Genomic DNA, 22172 nt, shown 5'->3' with positions numbered 1-22172 from the left:
CACCATTACTTATAGGAAGATATACCTGGTCTGACTCAGAGACAATCAGGAGTGGAGATAGGGCTTCATATACTGGCACAGGTGACCAACTGGATTAACATCCACTGGACCACTTACAACACAGTGCTCAGCGCACGTGGCCAGCATCATCTTGAGTGCCCCAATTGCAGCAGTAGCCTTCTGCTATTCTTCTTTTGACTGACAGGTTGCCACAGCTCCACTTCCCTGCTCGCCCAGCCACTCCATGGCTGAGCAGGGAGACTTGTCCTCCTGCCACCTTGCCAGAGTGGCCAGATGAGCAGGGAGGCAGGGCTGCGCCAGCTGGGCTACTGCTGCGATTGGGGCGCTGAAGACGATGCCGGCCATGCTCACCGTGTGGTTAGTGGTCTGGTGGGTTCTGGAGGTGGGTGTTAATCAGGCCATCTCTAATCAGGAGATATTGATGGGAAGACGGACCCCTTTGAAACTGACCAATTCCAAATCTAAGCTTTATTGGGGATTCAGATATGGTGGGAATCATAGATCTGGGCAATGTGTCTCCAGAACATGAGACCTTTCTCCCCAAGCTCTTCAGCAGGGCCTGTGACTGGCATCTTCATCTACTAATCGGTTTTTGAGATCCTTTCTCTAGCTCTGAGGATTTGGACCTGAAATTTCAAGGGATAAGGTGCTGATGACCTGGCAACTTTACTAAGATCTTCTTTGTCTTTGGCACGACTGAATAAGAAGCTGTGGAATCAAGGCAGTTTCTCAGCCAAGGGGGTTATGTGTGACCCAGGCCTTCATGCTCTTAATGACAAGATCTGATATTGGGAAAGATGTTAATGAGTAAAAAAAGAACAAAAGTCAACATCCACACTCTGACCGAGTCACAGGGATTAGTAGTAAGAGGCTGGAAGAAAACATGATCTAAGCCAATGCAAAGATTCGTATTATCCTCCAAACTGGAGGGACTGTTGTGACGAGTTTATTGTGGTGTAAATGTATTCAAGCTCAAAAGATCTATACTGATGCAACAAGCTGGGCCACTTCTTTATTTTTACACAGGCAGTAAATTCACCGCGTGAATGAACAGCTGAACATGAATACATCAGGAGGTTCGTCTCTCTTTTGTGTGGCTTGAACAGGGACTAAGGTTTTTTACCTCAGTACATGTGTTAATTAGTTCGTCTGTGCATAGTTGTCTGTATCACCATCCCAGTTCTGTATGATTCATGACAACTATCTGGAGAATTTTCCCCACTTGTTATTTTTTGATTTCCCATTCCTGATTTCAAACTCCTCCGTCAACCGTGTTTAACTATCCATAGATGAAACCCCATGTTCAGCTTAAACCAGATGTGGACACAGTGTGGGCCCCAAGTCCATTTCTTCTTCTTCTCCAGTGCTTCACAGTGTCACCAGAAAAATCATTTTAATAATTCATTATCAAACTATTCAACCTATAGAGGAAATACAGTAAGACAGCAGGTGTGCCTTTTTTGTCAATATGAATTTAAGCTGCAAATCTTAAAATTCTAAGCTATTTTCCCAGCATTTGTCTTCCTTAGAGCTAGGTTGTTAACTGAAGAGATTTAAGTCTTCTGTTATGTAAGCACTTGCCCATTAAAGAATTGTTTAGTTTGGAATGCTAATTTTTTCCACACATTTCCCCAGACTGTGCATAGATTTATTTATTTTTTATGCAGAATGTAAAAAGTGTGGCTTTACATTGATCTTGATACTCAACTGAAAATGAATAGGGTTTCTGAAAAACAGCTCACAAATATCAAGGAAGATCTGTAGAAACGAATAAAATTGGCTGTATCTTGGATGGTATTTAACACCACATAACATACGTCTACTTTTTATTTCCTATTGAAAACTCTCTTTGCTGTTGCCAAGTATTTTTCATCAGGTGGAGGCTTCCTTTGACTGCCAGGTTGCAAGAATTTCTTAATTGTAGGAACATCACACATTCTGGCTTTAAAGGCCTGAAATGAGAAAATTTACAAAGCATTCATGGTAAGAAGGTTAACCATGCAGTCTAGAAATAAAATCAAAAAATTACAAAAGTAAACAATGTTAAACCTGAATACATGTCATGGATGAATTCTAAGATATTTAGAGGGAAGGATTTCTCCCATAACTGACTACTCAATTTGCTAATTTCCATCCCACACCACAAATGGCAATTCTTATGGTTTCTTAAGGGACATGGTGGTGGTGCGGGTGAAACCGCAGAAACCTTTGTGTGCTGCAGGGTCAGAAGACAAGCAGTCGTAAGATCGAATCCACGTGACGGAGTGAGCACCTGTCGCTTGTCCCAGCTCCTCGCCAATCTAGCAGTTCGAAAGCATGGAAATGCGAGTAGATAAATAGGGACCACCTCGGTGGGAAGGTAAACAGCGTTCCGTGTATAGCCGTGCTGGCCACGTGACAACGGAAACTGTCTTCAGACAAAAGCTGGCTCTACAGCTTGGAAACGGGGATGAGCACCACCCCGAAGAGTCGGACACGACTGACTAAATGTCAAGGGGAACCTTTACCTTTACCTATGGTTTCTTAAGGAAAACCATGGTAGTATTACCACAGCTCTGAAAAGCCACTTTTATCGACTAAGCTCTTGGCATCCTCCTGCCAATATGCCCACTGGCCATTCTGCAGAGAATCTTGGTTGTGCTTGTCCAAAAGGCAACTGTTCAAAGGGCTGAGTACAATCAGCGATACCTAATCCATTAACATGCCCAATAATTAATTAACATACCCAAGATAATTCTAAGCACATCCACTGTAGTCAAATTTAGAAGCACAGGTATTCACCATGATAGCCCACAGAGCCATTCCTCCCCACCACAAATCTCTGAAAAAGTAGGCCAGTCAGTCAAGCCACATCAGCACCCCAGTTCTAGCAGTTTTCATTTCTGCCAGGAGGAGATCATCCATACAGCAAAAGTCTCAGAGATATTCTAACTGGCAATATGTGTCTTGTATCAGTTTTGAAGCGTGCTGTTCAAGTTGCTATTCATCACTTGTGAAGTTCTATTGTGTTATTCACTTAGTCACGTACATTGTCATCCAAGTACTTCTTTTACCTGCAGCAAAGGAAACTCCGAGAGAATGGCAGGCTCTTTCTCTTCCACCATTAGAATGGTCTCAACAAGCTGGACATCAGCCCAGGTGAACTGACTGCCGAGAAGAAAGTGTTGCCCGTTATCCTTCAAAATCTATAGGAAAAAAAATGTACTACATCATGCAAACAGAAAAATTATATAGCCACTGCTGCCCCCCCTCTCCATTTTCCCTTTAGGCAGAGGCCAGATTGGTAATGGGAGGAGGAGGAGGAGAAGTAAGAGATGATGGACATTTTCCTGGGTTACAATTCCACCTGAAGGATGCAGTTTGCAGCTTGGGTGTCCTCTTGGACCCATTCCTCTCTATGGAGGTGCAAATATCTGCTATGGTCAAGAGCGCTTTTCATCTACTCCACTTGCTTGCCCAGCTGCACCCCTGGAGAAGAAATGCCTAAAAACAGTGGCTCATGGTTTGGTAATCTCCAAAATAGACTCCTGTAATGCTCTCTACATAGGGCTGCCCTTGAAGTCAGTATGGAAAGTTCAGGAGGCCCAAACTGAGGTGGCTAGATTGATCTCAAAGTCATGACCATGTGTGACGGACAGGTCAGTAACCACTCCTGTCCATCACAATGGAACCCTGATTCAGGAGCCAATGGTTGTAGAGGAGGGCGGAACTAAACTAAGGAAATATAAGAAGAATGGAAGACAGTTAAAGATCAGTTAGAGTTAGAAGTTAGAGTTAGGGATATGAGTTAGAGTTAGGGACTTCAGTTAAGGATATGAGTTTGAGAGAAATAGTTTAGGCAGTTAGGAACAATATTGTGTTAGAGAAGAATAGAGAGATAGAGAACAAGATAAGAAATGAATAAATACCTTGATTAACATGATTATACATAAACAAATACAAATGTTATAAAAGCACAGTTTATTGAATGAATAAAATAAGACCATCCATGATTTACTTTATATGATTTACTAATAAACACTTAAATAAACATTGTTTTATTGAATAACACTGATTTAAGAGTCATATTTGATAGAGTGAGGAATAAATCCTCTGGTGGCAGCGAAAAGTGTTGAAAAGTAAATGTCATACCCGAAAGTGAACCTGAGTTGTGTGGAAGAACAAACAGAGGAACTGGGGGTGTGTGACACCATGTATCTCAAAGTCATGACCATGTACAGTGGTGCCTCGCACAACGAGCGCCCCGTAGAGCGATGAATTCGCTCTACGATGACGCTTTTGCGATCACTAATGTGATCGCAGAGCGATGGCCCCAATGGGCGAAAATCGCAGAGCGAAGGTCGGTAAGCGGTTCACCTACCGACCTTCGCTTTGCGACCTGCCAATCAGCTGTTCCGCGGCTTCAAAATGGCCGCCGGAACAGCCGAAAGGGCCGGGTGCAGCGTTTTTGCGCCCTTGGTAAGCAAGGGGAGGGTGCGAAAACGCTGCCGGAACAGCCGAAATGGCTGCGCGCAGCGTTTTCGCGCCCTCCCCTCGCTTACCAAGGGCGCGAAAACACTGCGGCCGGCCATTTCGGCTGTTCCGGCGGCCATTTTGGACCCGCCGGACAGCTGATCACAGCCATTTTCGTGCCCTCATAAAGCGAGGGGAGGGCGCAAAAATGGCTGCCGGCCATAGAGGAACATCGCACAACGGTGAGTATTCAGCTGAATTGGAACGCATTAAACGCTGTTTAATGCGTTCCAATGGCTTTTTACTTTCCGCTGAGCGATGTTTCACACAGCGAGGGTTAATCCGGGATGGATTAACCTCGTTGTGCAAGGCACCACTGTATCTCTATTGTCTTCCTGTTAGTTTCCGTGCTCAGTTCAAGGTGCTGGTCATCACTTATAAAGCCCTAAGCTGTTCAGGACATCGATCCCAGGCAGCATTGTCTCTCCTACAAAACAGCAGCTGCTTGTCCCACCTGCTCTTCCCAGCCCATGATGTTAAAAAGGATACCACCAAAAGAGGCCAAAAGAGTGAACAGCTCCAAAATGTTCTTTTGGACTTTTCCAATTGTGCCCCTCCCACCTCTGGAATACATTTCCAGCAGACGTTGGCCAGGCACCTTCCCTCTCATTTTTTAAGAAGTTAGTAAAAACGGAGTCTTTCAAAGGTGCTTTTCATTTATATTAGTAATCTGTGATGTCCAATGTCATTTTGAATTGTTTGCTTGTCTGGGGAGGTTTGGTTGGTTCAGTGGTTTTGTTGATTGATTTTATTCTTTGACGGTACATGTCTGTGCATTGCACTGTGTGGTTTTCCATTGTTTCTATTGCTGTGAACCACCCAGAGAGTGCAGTACATAAGTTGAAAAAGCAATCAAACAACCCGCTGGGCAGAGAATGAGCCTCAACATTTCTTCTACCCTGTTTGCTCCTGCCTATCAGCCTACTGTAAATGATAAAATAAAAGAATTCTCACAAATATATAATGATGGGACAGAAGATGCCAAAATACTTTGATAAGATACTGGTGAGATGCATCGTACTAAGAGTTAGAATTACTGTACACAAAATTCTCTAAAAATAGGATGGGTAACTTTGTCACATCTAAGTGGCCAATTCTCAATTTTCAGCACCAAGCATGGGCCATTCTAGCCCTGGAGATGTATACAAACAAACAAACAAACAAACAAACAAACAAACAAACAAACAAACAAACAAACAAACAAACAAACAAACAAACATGTATTCTCGAAGGCTCTCATGGCCGGGATCTAATGGTTGTTGTGGGTTTTTCAGGCTCTTTGGCCATGTTCTGAAGGTTGTTCTTCCTGATGTTTCGCCAGTCTCTGTGGCCGGCATCTTCAGAGTAACAAGAGTAGGAACTCTGTCCATGCACCCATGTGCATCTCCCCATTTGCCCTTTGCCTTCCAGCCCCACTCGCCTTTTCCACCTCTCTTTTGCACATGACAGACAAATCTCCCACCAATAAATGAGGACGAAAAAGGGAGAGGGAGCCCATTATGTCTTTCTTTCCTTTCTTAAGTGTTCATTTTGCCAATATATCCTGGCTTGTTAATTAATCATTTCATTATACTGTAAATTCAAACTGGAAGGCTGGGGATGGATTTTAGTCAATTGCCAACAACCGCACATGCTGAGAATGGACTAAAGTGCACCATCCCACACCATTGAAGTAGAAGCCCCTGGCAAGGGTTCAGAAACATGTGGGTTGGGATGTTCTGGAGGCAAATTAGGGCAAATTGGTCCACTCATCATGTGGACACTGGAGGGGAGGAAGCAGACCGATCCAGCCGAGCAATGAACCAAACAGGTGGACCAATGTCTATCTAGACGTGGTCTGAGTCTAAAGGTAAAGTTCCCACATAGTTCAGACTTCCTCCCTGTCAGATAAACTTTCTTCATTATCAGACTTTTTTTTTTTGCTCATCAAAACTCCAGCTAAAAATGCTACAGTTTGGTGTCAGAAGCTCTCCTGGGTATGGCCTTTTCGGCCCAATATGCTTTAAGACAAAAGCTTGTTGCAAACGTACCTTCTCATAAACTGGGAAATACCTCTTTGTGGCTCGCTCAATAATTAAACTAAGATTCTTTTCCTTTTCTTCTGGAGGCAGTTTGAAGTGAACCCTGATCATTCCCATCAGGTCTGTTATTCCTTCCACGTACATATCAATTCTGAAAAGAAAACAGAGAAGTGACCTCACCTTTCTAAATTTCATCAGTTTCGTATGGTAAAATTGACAAACCTTGCGGGATATCTTGGTGATAAATCCAACTTTTGCTGCTGTTTTCTTGCTAGTAGAAAAGAGGATGTCTGGCAGTTGTTAACACTCTAACTGACACCCAGTACACCAAAGATGGAGAACATCCAACCTACAATTCACCAGCTGAATTTGTACCATGGGAGATGGTCCATCTGGCTTACGAGCTTCTCGGGCAAGCCATACTATGTTAAAAGTGTTTCAACTTTAAATACCATATTAATAGATACATAAAATTGAGCAGTGGTTTATGTGTCTCAAATAAGTCCTACAAGAAACTTGCTCATGAGTAGAACTGCCAAAAATTGAACTGTGCTTTATATGGTTAGGAAAATGTCTACATTGGTAAGAATGGCATGTACTGCCACCCATTTTGCTTCGGTATTGTCTAGTCTGTTCTTGATCTCACCCTGCACCTTCCCTCACGTCAGCCACTGAAACGTGGTCCTCAGGACTGTTGCTAAATTGGAATTCAGTTCTTTTGCTGAACAATTACACACACACACACACACACAGAGAGAGAGAGAGAGAGAGAGAGACACCCCACTGAGATTCAATGTGTGTTCTTGGGACAGTTCTTGTTCAGCCATGCCCTCAAATCCATTAAAAAACACCAACAACCTTTAAAACTGTGTATTCCAAATACCCTGACATATAATATTAATTACATGTCATCAAGTCAATTCTGACTTGTCCCTTTCCAGGGCTTCCGAAGTGTAAAATACACAGAGGTGATTTAGCAAGCCTTTTTTCTCATGATGCTCTGAGATTGTACAGTTTGTTCAAGCCACACAGGCTGGTTCTTTTCCTACAAGGCACAGCAGGAAATCAAAACCCCACATTTTTTGTTTCACAGCTAAGTGCTCCAATTCACTGAGCTATCTGGCCGCCCACACCAGTATACAGTAGCAAATATTCACTTAAAAAAACTAGCTCTCAATATGTAACTATTACTAAGTTTCATGCTGGCCTACAAATTATGTTGAACTAATGTATTCGCGAAAGCTTTCATGGCCGGGATCTAATGGTTGTTGTGGGTTTTTTGGGCTCTTTTGACCATGTTCTGAAGGTCGTTCTTCCTAACGTTTCACCAGTCTCTGTGGCCGGCATCTTCAGAGGACAGGAGTGAGTGCTCTGTGCTCTGGTGCAGTTTATTTGGGAGTTGAGTATTTATAGGACAAAGCTGATCCAACAGCTATAAATACTCAACTCCCAAACAAACTGCACCAGAGCACAGAGTTCCTACTCCAGTCCTCTGAAGATGCCAGCCACAGAGGCTGGCGAAATGTTAGGAAGAACAACCTTCAGAACACGGCCAAAGAGCCCGAAAAACCCATGGCAACCATATGTTGAACTAAGTTCATTTTGGCTATATAGTCAAGGCTTACAGAGTCATTTTGGCCACTAGCCAAGCTAATATTAGATTGATTTTTAACCTATGATTTAATTTATGTTTTGGAAGTTGTTTTCTTGTTGTTGTTTTTTAAATGACCATTTGTCTTATGTTACATTTCATGTAATTGCTCTTGTAAGTAGCTGAGTAAGAGATACATGTAGTTGGGATCTAATTCTAACTAACAAATAAATAAATAATGAATACATGTTGTGACTCACCAGCCATGGTACAAAATGAAGTACAGCAGAGATGGGCAACTTGTAGCTTTTCCATTGTTTCTGGACTTGTGTTGAAAGTCTCTCTCTCTCTCTCTCTCTCTCTCTCTCTCTCTCTCTCTCTCTCACACACACACACACACACACACACACACACACACACACACACACACACACACACACACACACACACACACACACACACACACACACACACACACACACACACACAGGGACACAGAGAGAGAGAGAGACACATTCCAGACTCTGGGCAAAATCCTGTTGGCATAACTTTGCATGGCATGACTTAGGAGCACTTAACTTAGAATAATCAAAGCTCCCTATTCCCTAACTTCTAGATTCTGAGGCTCAGAGGTTCCCTTTTGCTCCATGAAAGATTTAGGAGTCTTGGGATGAGAGGACAGCCTTTCATAAGTGAAAAAAAAAATCACCTTTAGATCTCTGGTGGTGGACCTGATCCTGATGACACTGATTTCTTGCTATTGAATGGCCCTGCCTCCCATTCGGAGGCTCCCAAAGGCTTCCCTAGGGGAAAAAGGAGGCCTAGAAACCCTTAGAACCTAAAACAGGGGGATAGTAAGCTTTCAATTACTTTAAATTAAACACTTCCCATGTCTGATCCAGGTTAAAAGGTAAAGGTTCCCCTTGACATTTAGTCCAGTCATGTCTGACTCTAAGGGGTGGTGCTCCTCCCCGTTTCCAAGCCGTAGAGCCAGTGTTTTGTCCACAGGCAGTTTCCGTTGTCACGTGGCCAGTGTAACTAGACATGGAATACGGTTACCTTCCCACCGAGGTGGTACCTATTTATCTACTCGCATTTACATGCTTTCAAACTGCTCCTTCTGATCCAGGTTACTGTGGCACGAAATTACACAACAGGGTTTTACCCATTGTTTCAAAGTACCCAGATGTGCAAACAGACAGACATGTTCTGTATATTCATGGAAAATAGTTAGGGATACAATACAGGGCTCTGTCCTTCAGGTTCCTCCCGTAGAGATTGTACTTTGCAGCTATATAGCTGAGGATGGCCCGGGTCTGCACTAGCCTCATCCCATCCATTTCAACCATAGGCACTTGTTGGAAGAGCAGGAATCCATCTGTTGAAACAAGAAGCATCATCTTCAGCCTTAGCTGCACCTGCACCAGATGGTCTCTTTCCATTAGAAAAGAGAGAGTTTAACCTCACCCCAGTTCCACTACAAATCAACAATTTCTGCAGCACTGTTTTCAATGGCAGAAGAAGAATGTGTGTGAGTCTGGATTCGATCCTATCCCACACCCTGGTCCCTTTGGTGTAGGCCAGTGGTGTCCAACCTTGGCCTTCCAGATGTTCTTAGACTACAGCTCCCAGAAGCCTTCACCACCACCTCTGCTGGCCAGGATTTCTGGGAGCTGAAGTCCAAGAACATCTGGAGGGCCAAGGTTAGACACCACTGGTGTAGGCTGTCCTCAATCAAGGGTGGGCAGATTTGGTGGGCATAGGGGCCAACTTCTCACCTAAGTAACTGCTGCCAACAGCATCAGACCCAGAAGGGTCCCAAATGGCAACTGGTTACACAAAATAGAAGATTTAGAGACATAATAATAAAACTAGGAGTGACTGGTTACTAACTTGTAGTTTTAGTTTGTTGTTTGTCTCTTTTGGGGTGTTTTTCTTTTCTCTCCCTTGCTGCACTCCATCCTCAAAGCTGCTTATAGTGGTGGAAACCCCATTTTTGGCATAGGAGATGGCTCGGGTCCACAGGGACCTTAAAATGAACATGAGAACCACATGCAGTCCACAGGACACATTTTGCCTGTCCTGTTCTATTAATGGAGCAAAGCTCGGCATTCATTTTGGTGCTGATTTCTTTTGCCTTGTAGGTGCCAAGAACAATTGCCCAGTGTAACCCTGCCATTGTGCAGCCAGTGCACATCATAATGTCCCTGTCGGTTCTCCTGGACTATTGATACCACTGACGTGGTATCCTTCTGGGCCGTCTCTCTGGGATAGGACTTGGAGGCACTGTTGGCTCAGGTCTTCTGTAGAGGAGTGAACTCAGAAGGTGGTGCTGGGGGCGGGGCTCCTGTTTGACAACCTGGCCACTGACCCGTGGGGTACCCCTCAAGGTTCTGTTTTGTCCCCCCAGCCCATTTAGTATTTAAATGAAATTGCTGAGAGGGGTCACCTGGAGTTGTATTGAGTTGTGCTGATGGCACCCAGCTCTTTCTCTCTTTTCCATCTAACTCCAGGGAAGCTGTTCCTGTTTTATTTAAACCAGTGTCTCATGTCAGCAGTTTCACTGGCTACAGGTTTGTTTCTGAGGTTTGTTTCAAAGTTATGAATGGCACCGGTGATGAAGCGCTATTTGACTTGTGTTCCCAGTAGCATCTGCCTCGTTTCTTCCCAGGGCGGACATTTGTTTCATTCCCACTCCGGGGAGTGGATGAGGAGTTTCACAGCCTTACCTTTTAATAGCTGTTCATACTGCTCTCTCGTTTCCAAAAAATCTTCTTCAAACTGAAAAGGAAGAGGAGTAAGTTAATATATTGATGCAGGGGGTGGGGAAAGAGGGGTTTTGTGACATCTTAAAAGACTAAACTGATTTGTGACAGTCAAAGTTTTAATGAGACAGAGCCACACTCCCATGGGGCCAGTACTTGTCCAGTGAACCCTGTGGTGCAGAGGGTAAACTGCAGTATACTGCAAGTCAGGTCTCTACTCACAACCTGAGTTCAATCCCAACAGGTTCAGGTAGCTGGTTCAAGGTTGATTCAGCCTTCCGTCTGTCTGAGGTCCGTAAAATGAGGACCCAGCTTGCTGGGGTGGGCAAAGTGTTCCTTGAAAACTGCTCAGAGAGTGCTTTAGCAACAACAGCAAGAACAACGTCCCATCGACTCTCAGGTTTAGCTACCCTGAATAGACAGGGTGGGGGGGGGGAGATTTTTTCCCTTTTATCTCTTAAGAACAGGGGCCTGAAGATCAAACAATATAAGAGTTAATGTTTAGTGCCACACCGTACCATGCAGAGGACAGCAATGTTATCAGAAATACTGAACTGGCAAACTTATTTAAGCTGATAGAACATTTTCCTTCATGTTAAGTGCTGATTAATCATTTCCCACACTCTGGGACACTGAAATATAATTCTGTTCAGTGGCTAGTGTTACCTTTTCTTACTCTGTACACTTACTGATCAGGAGATTGTAGAGTTACCAGAGTACAGATGGGTGTTGCTTAAAGTTTGAGTTGTAGATTTGGCTTACACGTTGTCTCAAGAGAACATGACTATCTACTATGGGGCCAGTACAATATGCCTTGTTCTAAATTCAACCTGCTATAAATTCTTTTTGCACCACACATTCATTCATTCATTCATTCATTCATTCATTCCTTCCTTCCTTCCTTCCTTCCTTCCTTCCTTCCTTCCTTCCTTCCTTCCTTCCTTCCTTCCTTCCTTCCTTCCTTCCTTCCTTCCTTCCTTCCTTCCTTCCTTCCTTCCTTCCTTCATTCCTTCCTTCATTCATTCATTCATTCATTCATTCATTCATTCATTCTCTTTCTCCTCCCATGACTTCTCTGTCATGCACAGACTCTGGAAGATCAGCAGGTCGGGAGTACAGGAGGGCCCTCAACACTCTTTCTGAGATGAGGATGCAGGCAAGAGTGCACTCATTGGGGTAGCGAGAGAGAGAGGTCAGTGCCCCACCTGCTCTAAGGGACCAGCTGTCACTGAGCTTACACTCCCTTCTTGGGTACATGAAGCCGTTCCTTTATAGCACTAGCCCCAAACAGCCGTGGCATGCTTATATGAGAATACTGCAGCCACATGATCAGGGCCATGTATTCCAGAAGATGCACATTAAATGAAAGTTTCCAAGAGTATTTAGTTATTGTACACCATTGTTGTATTTGCTATTGCACAGAAGTTTCAGACAGCCTTTGTATTATTTGCTACAGAATGCTGGCTAATTAAAATATGGTGAACCTTATTTTAAAGAGTGCCAGGAGAGCTTTTGCTTATTATCTCCACTGCCTTTTCCTGTCAGGAACTGAATGGCTAAAGCTGGTCTAAGAGTGTAGGAGACTCCAGCCTTGTACGAGAATCATAGTCATAAAGTCATACCTGAGGTTATGAAGAAGGACTTCCAGCTTAGACAGCATTGCATCTAGATAGGCCCTATGGCCGGCACCTGCCTTTTGAAGCTGAATACTAAGGACAGAAATGTGGCTTCTGGCATTACGGCATCCTTCTGCAGTGTGGCTGGCTACCTTGTTGCCTTTTTCTTGGTATGTAAGTATGGGTCACTGGACTGCATGACCAAGAAAGATGAGCATGTGGGTAAAAAGGTCTTGTTGGTAATGTTGTAAAGGAAGAAGCAATGAAACTGCCCTTTCCTTTTCATTCTCCCCATCAAAAGTCTCCAGTCCCCAATAAGATGGACCTAAATATTCTTCAGTGGTGACAATGGCATTTTTTTTCAAGATAGTTTCTGGGCCAAACCAGTCTGGATGCTGGCTTTGTAATTAGAATGTCAAAGATACCACCCTTCCAAGCTGCTTTGTTTGCACTATCCTGTTGACCACTCGCCAAACAAAGACAAACTAATTTGCAACTTCTGGTACTGAGCAACCATCCATTAGGGCCAGAAATGGATGTTAGAGATCGCCCAGGGCTGGAAGAGGGAAGTCATTAAATGTGATGAGTGCCTGGTCTGAGTCTCACAACACAGGCTTCTGCCATGTCTGGGATTATGCTGATTAGCTTGTTTTGATTGGTAACTGGTCATCAAGATTTAGGCACAGACAAGGCAGTTGCTAGCAAAGAATAAGAGGAGCTTTGCTTCTGGGAACCAACATTTATATGGTACTGAAATCTAAAAGGAGAGCCTACTAATGAATGTTAGGAAAATAAAGAGGAATACTCTTTGCCCTATTCATTTATCTTTTTTGGGGGGGAGGTCCACCACATTCCTCTCCTTTTCCAAGGGGGCTTGCACTGTGCATCAAGGCAGAGTGGCTGGGATCGGGTGCCAAATACTCTAAATTACTAGTTAGAGCTCTGAGTGGAGAATCCCTTTGACATCTGATTTCACAAACCCAACAAAACTGCTGCAGTGACCTTTCTGCAATACAAATGTCCTTCCAGCCCTAATTACGTCCTATCTATACAAGTCTGATTCCATCCTAGGATAAACACAGACATGTAACTTTGTGAAAAATATCTTCTTCTTAGGAAAGTCTTATTGTAACTCCACATAATCAGTCTAAAAATTATGTACAGAAAACAAATAAGGCCACAGACCTCCACACCAGCTGCTGCTAATAGCCAACGAATCGATTCCATTCGTCCTCTTCCATTAAAGTAGTGAAGTTTGGGTTTCTCAGACATTGTGGGAAATATTCTGAAAAAGATCCTAACTGTATTACTTATTTATACGGAGGTCAAAACCTGGCTGTTAGCAATATTATAATCTGCAGGACATACTTTACATACGGTAATACACATTTGAAGGCCGGAAATGAAATATAGTATTTTACTATGCTTGTTTAGACAACATTTTTACTTTGAACAATTTATATCTGGGCTCATGTACTTAGGCACCTTGGGATGACTCTGAAGAACAAACACAGAACAAAAGCCTAAGATCTATAATACAGCAATTAGAAAAGGCCAACATTCAGAGGCAAAAACCTGTTGCCTGCAATCAGTTCTTGTACAAGAACAGAGCAAGAGTGTAGTCACAAATCCTACAGTAATCACTGGCCCAGTGGTCTGAACAAGTAGCTTTTCTGTTGCCATTAATAAATGTGAAGAGACGTATCCCTTTTTTTCAAAAGAGGTTCTACCTGTTTGCCCAGATAGTTGTGACTTTTCACTTGCACTAAAAGGAAAGTTAATGTCAGATGTCAAATAAATATAATATAGATGTGAAGCCACAAAGGCAGTACTTCTAGGGCAGTGATGGTGAACCTTTTTGAGCCCGAGTGCCCAAACTGCAACACAAAATCAACTTATTTATTTCAAAGTGCCAATACTGCAATTAAAACCCAAATGGTGAGGTTTTAGTTTAGGAAAAAATAGCTGCTCCTGCACTGCAAGGGTTAAAAGCTTGTTTGTTTGTTTGTTTGTTTGCTATGGGCAGTATTAACAAATAAATACTTACTGGTCCTCCAATCCCCCATTGGGCTAGACCGGTGATGGTCGCCATTGCACACCTCCACTGAACCATTGCACCAGCAGAGGGGAGTGCTAAAATCCGGGATTGGAGGACGGGTAAGTATTTCTCTGTGGCGACTTATGGCTCGTGTGCCCACAGAGAGGGCTCTGTGTGCTCCTCCTTGCATGATTTAGGAGCCCTCAAATCTCTCGCGCTTCCCACTGCTTCTTCCTTCTCCTCTACCGAGGCATACCTGTTCTCGGCTTGTCCTCCCATGGACCCATCCAGGGACCCAGTCTTCCTCTCCACTTAGCTGTCCTGATTCTTTTTTCCTCCTCCTGAATTCCCAACAATTACCCTTTCTCTTTCTCTCTTCTCTTCCTTTTCTCTCCCACCTCACTTTTTCCCCTTGCAGGTCTATCCCGGGGCTAATTCAGATTTTCACTCTGCTCACTCGTCTCCCACCAGGCCGCAAGGTGTTTTCTCTTTTTCAACATTTGGAAGAGTTCTGTTGTAGTCATGTCCAGGATGATGGTTTCTACTCACCTGAGGATGATCAGGGGACTGGAAACCAAGCCCTGTGAGGAAATGCTGAAAGAGCTTTAAAATGTTTCACCTTGAGAAAAGGGGACTGAGGGCAGATATGATAGCACTTTTCAAATACTGTACTTGAAAGGCAGCTGGACTGAGGAGAGGCAGGATCTGTTCTCACTCATCCCAGACTGCAAGACACATGATAAAAGGCCTAAATTACAGGAAGCCGGATTTAGGTTGAATATAGAGAAAAACTTCTTAACTGTTAGAGCTGTATGCCATTGGAACCAGTTACCTTGGCAGGTGGTGAGTGCACCCATATTGGAGACATTCGAGAGAAAATTGGCCAACCTTCTGTCAGATCTGCTTTGACTTGGATGACAGCATTGAGGAGGGGGTTGGACCCCATGGCCTTTTACGCTCCTTCCAACTCAATTATTTTATGATACTCTGATTCTATGAATTTCACAATCACGTGTATCACATTTTGCAATGACAGGAAGTACAGCATTATTAATGTTTTTTTCTAGAGATGTTAACAATGAATACACTTATTTTATTACTATATTGGGAAGCTTTGGGAATTTCAGTTCCTTAAGAACATAAGAACGTATAAGAAGAGCCCTTCTGGATCAGGCCAAGGGCCCATCTAGTCCAGCGCCTTGTATCTCACAATGGGCCCACCAGATGCCTCTGGAAGCACATGAGACAACTAGATACCTGTCACCTGATACCATCCCCTGCAGTTGGTATTTGGAGGTACCTTCCTTTTAAGCCCGGAGATTATACATTCCCATCAGGGCTTGTGACCTGCGATGGACTTTTCCTCCAGGAATCTGTCCAACCCCCTTTTAAAGGCATCTAGGCCAGATGCCATCACTACATCCTGTGGCAAGGAGTTCTACAGACTAACAACACGCTGGGTCAATAAATACTTTCTTTTGTCTGTTTTCACTCTCCCAACACTCAATTGGAATGGATGTCCCTTGGTTCTGGTATTGCATGAGAGGGAAAAGAGCTTCCCTTTATCCACTTTATTCATCTTCTGCATAATTTTATAGTGTATTCCTCTTCTTGTGTCAGCAGGTGTGGGAGTTCAGCTGGCTGTGACTTGATTTCAGCATTTTGGTAAGGAAGCAATTTGTATGGGTATGCATAACACACTATGTATGTACAATACGTATTCTTCAACAATAACAATACCTAGTATGGTCTTGGGCTCCCTGTAGTGGCCAATTTGGCTAAATACATTATGAAAATACCTATTTCTAGTTTTTTCTTTTTCTTTTAATCATTTTCAAAATTTCAGACTACAGATAAGTAAAACTGTGGATAGTGATGCAGTGGATACAGGGGTCCTACCGTATGTCCAGCCTGAGAGAAACGTACGTCTACCCAACTGTCTGCTGCACTTTTGCAGCAATGTGCTCAATGCTGAAAGGAAGAGAGAAAGGAAGCACTTTCTATTTATAGACATTTTAATTGAATCCTTTTGGCACTCGCATAAGATATGAGTAACTTGCCAGGGCTACCTGCAGCTGATTGATGAAGTTCTGGGGTACATCCTGATTGCATAAATCAGGCACATGACCAGGCATGTGACCCAGACACTCCTTGGCACCTTTCAATTAGCTAGGGCACATTACTCAAACCTTAAGCACACACCAGTATGCAAGCACCTACGCATAATAGGCGCCAGGCATTCATAACCAAAGGCCAGCTAAGGCTAATAATGATGGCACCAGCAATGGAGAATGTGACGGGAGCAACTTAGTTCAGAGGCTGGCAGCACATCTGGCATGCAGGAAGTAGCAGGTTCAGTCCCTGACAGCCACGCTTCAAAAGGTGCTGGAAAAAGGAATTTACAGGAACAAATACCCCACTAAAAACAGTAAACAAAAGCAACACCAAAAAAAGCGTGTTCAAAGCAAGGCACAACAGTTCATTCAAGATCCCAACCCAGGCGGCCAGTCCATAAGGGAAAGCTTGCCTGAAGAGGAATGTCTTCACCGGCTTGTGGAAGGACAGCAAAGATGGGGTAAATCTGCCTTCCAGTGGGAGGGAGTTCCAAAGGCTAGAAGAGTCTTTGAAACACATCTGCATCTTTGATAGTGCAGGGATGGTGTTCAAATACTTATATGTGTTTCAAATACTTAGGGTTTTTTTTTCTTAACAGGCTCCTTATAATAGCTTTTTCATGGAAAGGGCAAGAAAAACATGTCCAAAAAGAGGCAAACAATAACAGCAACAAAAAACAAACCCAAAAGGGTCAAAGGCTGCATTGTGTGACTGTGCCCATCCTTATTCATCTATTACTTTCATTCCCCCCCCCCCCCCGCCCAAGCTCAGGGCTTAGGAAAGTTCCTTTTGGTACAAATGTTGGAAGATAACTTTTTGGAGCACCAGCCTAGAATCCTGTCAGAAGGCCAGGAGATTTAACAATCAGAAGGATTGGTGAAAGGAGATAGGGCACTAATTAATTTTTTAAAAAATCATGCAAAATGCAAGCTTTTGTGGGTGAATCACATGATCAGAGGGACTGTTGACAGCATATTCAGGACTCGGCCAATCCTGAGGGTGCTGCTGCTGCTGCCTTGGGAACGCAACCTCTTTTCTCCTGGGTCTTTGTGACCTCACAGGCCCCCACCTCTCTGCTGGCAGATAAAAGGGGGTGGCTGGGCAGAGCAGGAGACCAGAAGGGAGGCCAGTGGCCAGAGGGCAGAGGGAGTGGCAGTGGCTGCAGGGGACCCAGCCCTGCTGCCCAAGACAAGTTCTCTGGCGAAAGGAGATGAACTTGCTAATTGGGCTGGCAAGTTAACAGCTCGAAGCTGGTGGAGATCCGTGGCTCAAAGCTGGCTGATGTCGGAGATAGACCAAGGGGAAGTTGGCGGACATTGGCAGACAGAAGCTGGTGGAATCTCCCTGCAGAAGCTAGCTGAGGCCGCAAGGCAGAGGCCGGCAGAGGTTGGCGGATGAAGCCGGGGGACGTTGGCCTCCTGAAAGCAGCTGGCGGAAGCTTGGTGGATATCGGTGGAAGGAAGCCGAGCGTGTGTGTGAATGGCTGGTGAAGTGAAGGGGTGTGTGTGTGTGTGTGTGTGTGTGTGTGTGTGTGTGTGTGTGTGTGTGTGTGTAAATGTGTGTGTGAATGGGCTGGCTGGTGTTCCATGGGGATGTCGCCGGGGCGTGAGTGTGACCCAAGCATTTGGGAGCTGGCGGAGGCTGGCTTCAGAAGCTGAGCGGAAGAGATGAACGGGTGGATATTCCTGGTGGAAGCCAGTGGATGTTGGCAGGTGGAACTTAGGGATATAGTTGCCAGAAAATTGGTCGGTGGATACTCCTGGGTTGAAGCCAGTTGATGGCAGTGTTTGAGCTCGCCCCCTTAGATTTTTTTCCTCTTTTTATCTTGCAGGGCCTCGAAGCTTCCTCTTCCCCAAGGGGAAGCAAAGGAGTAGAAGGCAGGTGTCCTGCTGGAGCTGAACCACGCCATTGTCTCTGCTAGGGATACCCGTTTAGCCTCTTTTCCAAAACCAATAAAAGAATTTTTCCGGAATGGTTTTAAAGTGTTGTCTTGTTTGTCAGGGGCTGCCACGGGATTCCCCATCCCCTCATTATATCTGGGGCCCAATGCCTGGGGTGGGTCTTTGTGAAGTCATCGATATTCCCGGTGGGCCTTGTGATATCACAGGGATTGGGAACATAATATTTCTCCATGCATGTGTGAGGGAGTGAGCTAGGCATTGTGGGTTCCCGGTTCCCTATCTGAGCTCCTAAGCAAGTATATTATGTGTCATGTTGGACAGACACAGGAAGCCAGTGAGCCCTGGTGCCATTCGGAGAGGGTTGGAGTTGGGTATCCAAACACTATGGCCACCCTGTAACAATAAACGAGACTCGCTCCTTCTCTTCCACCACGGCTCCTCACATCTGTTTGCCTGTCCTGGAGATTCAGGGGAGTCCAGCCATTTCCTAGTACAGCAGCTCATTCTCTGAGACCTGACATGCCTCATCTTCATCATCAACACCATGAGCACTCCACGGACAGCTCCTTGCAGAGTACAAGTGGGGGGAAATCTGCCACTTCAAAGAAGCTTCAGTCCAACCTCTCATGCCAGTGCCACAACCGAGGAAATGGAGCTGGGCAATGATTTGGAGATGAGCGTACATTAAAATTCATGTGGATTCATGCCATGGATAGATGGCAAAAATACACTGGTACTGCAAAATCTGTTGCTTGCCTCTGAGCACCTAGGGAATACTGAAATACAGTGGTGCCTCGCTTAGCAATGTTAATCGGTGCAGCAAAAATTGCCGCTAACCGAAAACATTGCTAAGCGATTTTTAAAAGCCCATAGGGATGCATTGAAACCCTTCAATGCGTTCCTATGGGCAAAAAACTTACCTTTAAGCAAAAATCCTCCATACGGCGGCCTTTTTCGCTGCCCGGTATGCGAGGAATCCGACCCAAAACACAGCGGGTGGCCATGTTTTTTACCCGGTGGCCATTTTGGAACCACCGATCAGCTGTTGGGAAAACATCGCTATGCAAAAATCGGTAAGCGAAACAGCTTACCGATCATCGCAAAGCGATTTTTTCCCATTTAAAACATCGCAATGCGATCGCTTTTGCAATTGCAACAACCAAATCGCTATGCGATTTCGTCGTTAACCGGGGCGCTCGTTAAGCGAGGCACCACTGTATTACCACAAGTAGGCATAGGAGTTTATTATTTACTTTTAACTCAATGTTACACTACAATTCCAAGCATTCCTGATAATTGGACATGTGAGCTGAAGCACATGGAACCAGAGTCCAGCAGCGTTTAGAGGTTCCCCAGGCCTGTCATAAGCAAGAAAAACATAACCCTCAGTTCTCATCTTTCTAACCTTGCTGATTTCTTCTGTCAGTTGCCTGAGAAGGAGAAATACAGCATATAGAAATGAAGTATTTCTAAGCATGATGGAAAGGCTGATCAGGAAAGTGTCCTCCGACACATCATCCCTCTCATATTAGACAAAGGACAGCAAGTCATTTTCAGTTTCTTCTGTACCAGTTTCTACAAACACCTATCCAACTGCTTTCTTTCCCAAGTGACAAGAACGACATTTTTGCAGATGATCCACAGCAAGCTTTTTCCTGCGAGTTATCTGCAAATCGGCACAAACCAACTTGAAACACGTGCAGTTTTATCCTGTGTGTTTCATGCAGCTGGGCAGGGACAGTGGCTGAGGGGCATGTGGAGAGCAGCAGTAGTGGTGGCAGCAACAGGGATCCATCTTCCCGGCCACCAAAGACAATGATGGCAACATCTCCCCGGCCCCTGCCCTCCCCAGCCCCTGCCCTCCCTGGACCCTGCCACAGAGCTGCCCACTGGGAGAAGCCTGGCTGACCACAAAAGAAGCTTTACTGCATCTCAAAATAGTGTGCATTGGGCACCATTTTGAAGTGCAGAAGGGCTTATGTCCTCAGAAGTGAGATGAAAGTCACTTTGCACTCCAGCCAGTTTTTACCCAGCCTGGAGTTGTAGCCGTGGCTCTTTCTAACGTAGATAAGGTACACTGACACCAACATATTTTCTCCCACCTCCCTCATGTGGTCTTCAAACAGTGACACCAGAATTGGTTGAATGTAAGTTTCAGTAACTAACCTTCTCTCGATGAGTCTTTGTTTTTAACCTTCAGGCAGTCCTTCCTAATGTTGCACGAGAGACTGTTTCTCAGTCTCTTCACGGAACTCCTCCCACAGAAATATTTTTTACTCATGCAAGTCACCTGAAACGTCCTCTGTTTATATTAACCCAAAATGCTTTTCACAGGTGGTTGCTGTTTAAGCAGGATTTGCCATTACTTCCTGGACCAGAATCACCTACACCGGAAAAGGTTTTGAAACAACTGTTTGCTGCCTCCTGACTTGGAGGGACGTGCACAAGGAGTAAGAAAAAGGAACAGAAGGTCAAATTTCTGCAGAGCCATGCTTGCAATTAAAATCACCCTAAAACTTCAGCCTAAATGATCAGTATGTGCTATTTTCAGGAGTTAAAGAGTCAAGCCAAAAGATATGTTTGGCACATTTTAAAGAAAGATTCAGGTGGTGAAAGATGTGTTGTTGTTGTTGTTGTTGTTGTTGTTGGCATGGCAGATGGTTTTCTTTAACTTCCATCTTCTCTTTAGCACACTTTAAGGGTATTTGCAAAGATGTGATTTAGCTGCCCAAAGCTGATCGTCGACAAGTCTTCTGGCAAAGATCCTGGGTTCTGCTGCTCAAAGTTCTTTCCAGCTCAGTGCAAAACAAATGTTCTCATTTTCTAAGCAACACAGTCCAGCAAAGAAACAGACAGAGCAGTCAACTCCTAGAATGTAGGAACAACAGAGACCAAGAAGCAGAACCAGAGCAGAACACAAGCACTAGAAATCTGGAGTCGACTTTATCGGGTGGAGTTCTTGATGGAGACAGCTGTGCTGATCTGTGGAATTATTTATGTTTGTCCTGGCTCATGTGGACCAAAGTCACTTGATCAGACCATCTGGTCCATCACAGTTTAAAGAGTTTGGGGTGTTTGTTGTCTGTTTTGGTGTGTTTAGACACAAAAGGCACATCTGGTAATCTGATATGTGTTGAAAAAATAAAGGGAAGTTAGACACCTTATACATGGAATCACACAACTGCAGAGTTGGAAGTGGGTTCACTGAATCTAGCCTTCTGATGAAGCAGGAAATCCACAGCTAAAGCATACCTGACAAATGGCCATCCAATCACTATTTTTTTTTTAAAAAAAGTATAAATATTTATTCATACTGTGTTTTAGCATGGAACTGTTGTGCAGCTAGGAAGTGAGATTTAAAACAAGAAGAAAACAAGTGAACAACCAGCAGAGGGCAGCAAGCCATCTCAACTGGTTGGCAAGTGCCATTGTTTCTATCTATCCATTTTGTTGCAGAATTCACACAGAATTAGGTCTAAAAGGCAAGCATTTTGTGATGTTGCCACCTGAGATGTTGAAAACAAGGTCTCCAAATTGCAGCCTTAAACAGATCCCCTCCAAAAAAGCGGGATAAAAAGTGTCCCCATCAAAT

At 44.3% G+C, this 22172-nt stretch overlaps 1 protein-coding gene across 3 annotated transcripts; it reads right to left on the bottom strand.

Moving 5' to 3' along the window:
• Window positions 1-1647: 1647 nt before the first annotated feature.
• On the bottom strand, window positions 1648-20965 carry LOC110090243 (glutathione S-transferase A4). 3 transcript variants are annotated; one of them, XM_020813831.3, is made up of 7 exons: window positions 20747-20965; window positions 13712-13811; window positions 10875-10926; window positions 9391-9523; window positions 6564-6705; window positions 3075-3206; window positions 1648-1973 (listed from the first exon to the last, which is right to left on the bottom strand). In XM_020813831.3, the coding sequence occupies exons 2-7, from the start codon at window positions 13796-13798 to the stop codon at window positions 1848-1850; spliced, it is 672 nt and encodes a 223-aa protein (XP_020669490.3). In that variant the 5' UTR covers window positions 13799-13811; window positions 20747-20965; the 3' UTR covers window positions 1648-1847. The 3 variants fall into 3 exon arrangements, with proteins under 3 accessions (XP_020669490.3, XP_078242674.1, XP_078242672.1); XM_078386548.1 differs by having other exon boundaries at window positions 13712-13823; window positions 20747-20821; XM_078386546.1 differs by lacking the exon at window positions 20747-20965 and adding an exon at window positions 15114-15134.
• Between the last annotated feature and the right edge of the window lie 1207 nt (window positions 20966-22172).

This window comes from Pogona vitticeps, chromosome 1 (genome assembly GCF_051106095.1).
Source record: "Pogona vitticeps strain Pit_001003342236 chromosome 1, PviZW2.1, whole genome shotgun sequence".
Taxonomy (NCBI): Eukaryota; Metazoa; Chordata; class Lepidosauria; order Squamata; family Agamidae; genus Pogona; species Pogona vitticeps.
The sequence above is the reverse complement of the archived record's forward strand: the minus strand, read 5'-3'. Positions and strand labels throughout refer to the sequence as shown.

Coding starts and splice junctions, on each gene's coding strand:
- LOC110090243 (XM_020813831.3), bottom strand. CDS start 13,798: ATGTCTGAGAAACCCAAACTTCACTACTTTAATGGAAGAGGACGAATG. Junction 6,706..9,390: donor AACCTGAAGGACAGAGCCCT/GTATTGTATCCC, acceptor TTTTCTTTTCAG/AATTGATATGTACGTGGAAG. Junction 3,207..6,563: donor ATTTCCCAGTTTATGAGAAG/GTACGTTTGCAA, acceptor TTTTTCCTATAG/ATTTTGAAGGATAACGGGCA.